At 41.6% G+C, this 5,326-nt stretch overlaps 1 protein-coding gene across 1 annotated transcript; it reads right to left on the bottom strand.

The window, feature by feature from the left end:
- Positions 1-895: 895 nt before the first annotated feature.
- On the bottom strand, positions 896-4,327 carry LOC116844711 (troponin C, isoallergen Bla g 6.0201-like). Its single transcript, XM_032816616.1, has 5 exons — positions 4,185-4,327; positions 3,893-3,920; positions 3,662-3,805; positions 3,282-3,533; positions 896-2,547 (listed from the first exon to the last, which is right to left on the bottom strand). The coding sequence occupies exons 1-5, from the start codon at positions 4,185-4,187 to the stop codon at positions 2,513-2,515; spliced, it is 462 nt and encodes a 153-aa protein (XP_032672507.1). The 5' UTR covers positions 4,188-4,327; the 3' UTR covers positions 896-2,512.
- Between the last annotated feature and the right edge of the window lie 999 nt (positions 4,328-5,326).

A 5,326-nucleotide genomic window follows, 5' to 3' on the forward strand; every position in this document is an offset into this window, starting at 1 on the left:
CCAGATCTAGCCCCAAGCGACTTCTTTTTGTTCCCTCATCTAAAAATTGCGCTCGGAGGACAGAGATTTTCGTCAAATGAAGAGGCAATCACCTTCGTGAACAATTATTTTGCAGAGAAAAACGCCGAGTACTATTTCGACGGGTTACAGAGATGGGAGCATCGCTGGGAGAAGTGTGTAGATTTACAAGGAGACTATGTTGAAAAATAAAAAACAATTTTCAGAAAAAATGACTTGTATCTTTGTTAGGTCGGAAACTTTTCAGACCACCCTCGTAGTTATCAGTTAATCGAGCCAAGGCAGTGAAAGGAGAACTTTTCTTCCGTATAAATTATTTCGAATGACGTGCTGTTTATCGAAATATTCCGGATAATCAGAAGTAGAAATCGGGATAATCGGAAGTAGAAATCAACGTAAAACGGAAGTTTAATTTCTACTACAGGGTATACGAGGTATACGAGGCGATCATTTATCTTATCTTTACATTCCTGATAGAAAATTTCGCGCATAATCAATGCGCGAACACAGGCCAGAATTCAGTTTCACAGTTTCTCGTTTGACGAAAGTAAATGTACACTTGCAAATGCTACACGATATTTTATAAGACTGCACATTAAGACGTCAAGCAACTACGTTGGACGATTTAACATTTTATATTTTTCATTCTGTGGTGATAAGCTCGGAAGTATGAAATTACAGTTTGTAGGAGAAATAAATTTTTCTTTAGATTGTTATGTTTTAAAAGACGGAACACGGCTCGCGTATATTTTTTACATAAATATAAAAATTTGCGCGTGCGTATTGTTTTATTTGTAAAAATATTGTTGATATTTGTAAAAATATTTTGATAAAAGATGCCTAGTATGTCGAACCACTGGTAATGAACGTTATTAGATTGTTTTCAAAATTTGTTTATTACTGATAAAACTAACGATTTTTCATATACATACTGGGATGCGGAAACATCCGAAAACATCATCAAATCGATAATCAATGGGTTGGTCCTTGCGTCAACTTATTAATATTTTAACCTATCGCATGTGAGATCGCGCTCTCTCATCATGTAAGCATATAAAGTTAAGACATTTCTTCTTAAGACGTTTCTTCTGCAAACCACATTTTCATAGTATCGAGTTGATTATGCGTTGAAACTAACTAATTCCCATGTTCGTATTCTTGCCGTCTCCCCTCGAAGCGCGTTGGGTCATCGGGACATAAAATTGCGACACTTGAAGTTTCATTGACTCCAACGAATAATTGTTCTCCGTGCGAGATACAAGTCTCTACGTATAATGAGCGGGACTATCGGGCTAGTTGTTTTCATGCGAAACAGATTAGTGCGCGACGTGAGAATCGCGGTATAATTCCCTGACTAAGACAGTTCGAATACCCGATTTGGTAAGACCTCGCGCAGCGTGATTGCACGCGCCGCGACGTTTATTGCCGTACTTATTATTACGTGATTCAATCTCAGGACGGAAATGCCACTGGACAGCTGGTAAACATTATGAACGCCTGCGGTTTTTCTAGTTTACTTTAGTCGCGTGAATCTATTGCTATTTCTATCATTGTTCTTACTGCGTTGCGCAAATCTCGTTACACTGGGGGATCATGTATTCTTTTCTCTCATAAAAATTGCGTATATTTGAAGTAACGTATAAAGTCAAAGTGCAAAGGACTATTTTACGATTGTTAATTTCGAAGTGCATAATTTTTAACGAATGAAAGCGATATCCAGAGAACGTTGGAGTCGCCGAGCGGCAATTTGCGGTGAGTGAACGTGGCAATTCGCCGACTTAATTTTCTTTTTATTGGAGAAACATAAAATTTGTCGTAGCGACACGATCGACGCGAAGAAACCGTATGAAGAAAGCGCCTTGCGCACTTGAACGCTTTGCGCTACTTTGCGCACGGGGTAATATCGTCCAGGCGCGCGCGACGTTCGCGCGTTAAAGATCAGACGATATCTATACGCAGACACACGAGACACTTAGTAATTTATCGCGCGCGATTTATGTAATTACCGCGAGCCCCGATACTTTCACGCATAAACCCACGGAATGAAATCCCGGTGATATTCGTGTGCGACGGGAAAATTATAACTTTCCACGTGAACGTAATCAACGATTAGGAATAATTGCGTCGGAGCTTTGGCCGTGTACTCGTTTCGCCGCGACGATGAAATTTGCATCGCTGCCACTTTATTCGCGCCGAACGCTGTTCCGATTTATCAAGTTGTTCCGAAGGCGATTCCATTTTCACTGCTTCTGGCGTCGATCGAGAACGCCTGGAAGCCTTCACTGATCTTCGTCTTAGATGATGAAAGCCACCGGCCGTCCGCCAACGATACCGCGGATGATCGTAAACGTCCAATTTGCCGCTCGGCCGTGGTTTTAGTTTGCAGAAGCGTGCGTTGGGACGATGAAAAAGGAACGCACTCTCGCGGTTGTTGCCAATTGCACGGTAAACTTCCAGCCTTGGAGAGTGCCCATCTTCATTATCCTTGCTCGTCTTAGTCGTCGCCGCCCGTCATGACTTCCATAAACTCTGAAAGCGCGCAAAACGCGGTGAGCGTTAGTATAATCAGGCGGCGCCTTGTGTTTCCCGCGGGCTGCGAACTTGGCGAACTACCTGAGGCGAGAGACTTATTGAATGTTCGATCGACTTTGCTATTAGCACTAGCTACACGCCGACGTTGACGTACGCGAAACGAATTTCCTTGGCTCAGGGCTTTGTAACTCGAGCGGATTTTAAATGAACTACTTGACTTCCGAGACGTGTCGTGTGTTGTCTTATCTTGCAAATTACACTTGTTAGGTAAAGCCTGCGGGATTTCTTAAGTATATTATTTTAAGCACGTGCTGTGCTCTTTGTAATTAATGACTGACAACTTTGGAATGTTTCTCGAGTATGCACTGTTGTGTAGTGTCAGATGTGTAAATTTTTGCGTAATTTAAAATACCAACAGTAGTTGATAGCTGTAGGTACAAAATATTTTCAGTGCACATCTCCCATGTTACAATAATATAAAATATACATTTTATGTATAATTAATGTAATGATTTTATGTATAATAATATATAATAATGTATGACTAATTATACAGTTTTTTTTAAACACCGGGTTTGGAAATTAAATTCTCAAGAGTTAGTTTAAATATTAGCTCATTAGTATTGATTAGTTACAACAACATGCAGATTAGGTTTCCTTATGCGGGATTAATGAGTAGTCAGCGTATCGCGCGATGCTAAAAATATAAGAAGCTCCGTGAAAAGAAATACCGTCAAAGTCGAGGGTCCCTGAACCGTCAGCGTCGATTTCCTCAATCATTAAGTCGAGTTCCTCCGGCGACAGTTTGTCATCTAGTTCGTGAAGAATGCCGCGAAATACTTCAGTGGTTATATAGCCGTTACCCTCTTTGTCATACAATCGGAATGCATCTCGTAATTCTTTCTGCAGTGCTTCCGTGTCTTCTTCTACTAAGAATCTAGCAGACAACGTGCAAAACTCTTCGAACTCGAGTTCTCCGGAACCTATTAACAGTAGAGATATGCGCATAAAAAAGTCAAGCATGCAACAGCAGATAATAGCATAGTTGAACGAACATTCGTTAAGTCCTCTCGCTTAAAGTGGCGAAAGAACGTTGTAGCTTTCCACTCACCGTCTTCGTCTACTTCCCTAATGATGTCCCCTAGCGTCTTTTCGTCCAGGTTGTAGCCCAACATGCTCAATATCGTGCCCACCATGTCGGTACCGATGCAGCCCTTCTTCTCATGATCGAAAGCGTCGAAGGCTTTCTTCAGAACTATTTGGGGAAATAATAATTTAATATTTCAGACATTCTTGCACACACAAACACACACCCTGATAAATTTTACAAAGGTATACTCACGAGCTATTTGGTCCTTGGTTAGGTCATCCTGCAATTGTCAAAAAAATACTGTCAGCGATTATCCAAGATATCAATATTGTCTCACTTTCGTCATAAATATGACATTTTCAAATAACAAAAAGAATTAAAATTGACCTCTTTACACATGAAAAATTAAAAATTTTCATTTCAATCAAGTTTATTCGTTACACGAACTTTAATTGTGCGTTTGTTTACTGTAATTTGTGTTGCGAGAACGCTGTTTCGCTGTTTAGAGAATTATTCTCGTGTTCGTAAAAGTTCAGAGACTTACCATGGCGATGTTAGCTATACGCGCTTCCCACGGTACGTTGGCGTCGACGGTTTATCGGAGTATGCACCAGATTCTAGCCGTGGACTTCTGTTTTAAGTGGTCATAACGATGATTCCCCTGGCACGTGATTGAACAGGTAGTAGTACCTACATCCCAAGTCTAGTGGTTTTCAAATTCATCGAGGACGCTCGCCCCACTACGGCTCCATAAACGCGCTTCAATTGTGCAGTCTCGCGGCAACATACCTAACTTCGAGAATCACTCATGCCTTTAATAGTCATACGTTCGATTAGTCGACGAGTGTTCCAAAAATCTTGACGTTCCTGCATTCGCGGAATTAATGGGAGCGTGTTGCGCACGATCAATCATGATCGCGATGATTAACTGCGATACGAGTCGTTTGACATTCGGATGCAGCTGCATCGATTCCATTAAAGTTTATTTGATGTTTAATCTTAAAGTACTTTAATTACGGTAAAATAGTCTCGAGTCTTTTTTGGCGGAAGGCCGTTGATGCAACGCTTTATACTATTATTATTGATTGCCCACGTCGCCGCAATAATCGAGACCTCACAAGCGACCCATTATGAAACATTGTAATGTCTCGGAACGCCGAAATTTATGAGCGGCACGATGTGTGACTGGTTACGTGAATGCAACAATAGACAGACAGAGTTGGCTCATGGCCGGAGACAGTATAGACGGGTAAGACAGACCCAAGACGGTTCTATGCAGCAACCCGTGCGCGTCTTTATTCTTAGACTCCTAATTATAAGCTCATAAAGCCCGGCTACTATTATATTTAGGCGATTTTATCGTCCATTCCGGAATACTACCGTTTGCTGTCGTGCTCATTGTCGAGCTCTCCCGAAGCACGCGCTACTCCGTCCCAACCAAGTTCACAATAGATTATGATTGCTATTACAACATCGGATGTGTAACGTCGCGACTGGTGCGTGCGAAGCACGTGCACCGCCACTGCCAACACGCGCAGGTTATATTTTCAGATGTGCACTGATGACAGCTACAATTAATTGCAGGCTCTCTAAGATACAGTGAAAGATTACGGAGAGTCGTAAGAGCACCGCGTTTTCTCATGAACACACACACACACACACACACACACACACACACACACACAC

This window comes from Odontomachus brunneus, unplaced genomic scaffold (assembly GCF_010583005.1).
Source record: "Odontomachus brunneus isolate Ranch 3 - 2012 unplaced genomic scaffold, Obru_v1 Obru_scaffold_045, whole genome shotgun sequence".
In the NCBI taxonomy this organism is placed as follows: domain Eukaryota; kingdom Metazoa; phylum Arthropoda; class Insecta; order Hymenoptera; family Formicidae; genus Odontomachus; species Odontomachus brunneus.

Excerpts from the sequence above, each read along its gene's own strand:
- LOC116844711 (XM_032816616.1), bottom strand. Across the intron at positions 3,534-3,661 it reads TAGGGAAGTAGACGAAGACG|GTTCCGGAGAACTCGAGTTC; the intron begins GTGAGTGGAAAG and ends TACTGTTAATAG. Across the intron at positions 2,548-3,281 it reads AGGGACCCTCGACTTTGACG|AGTTTATGGAAGTCATGACG; the intron begins GTATTTCTTTTC and ends GCGCGCTTTCAG.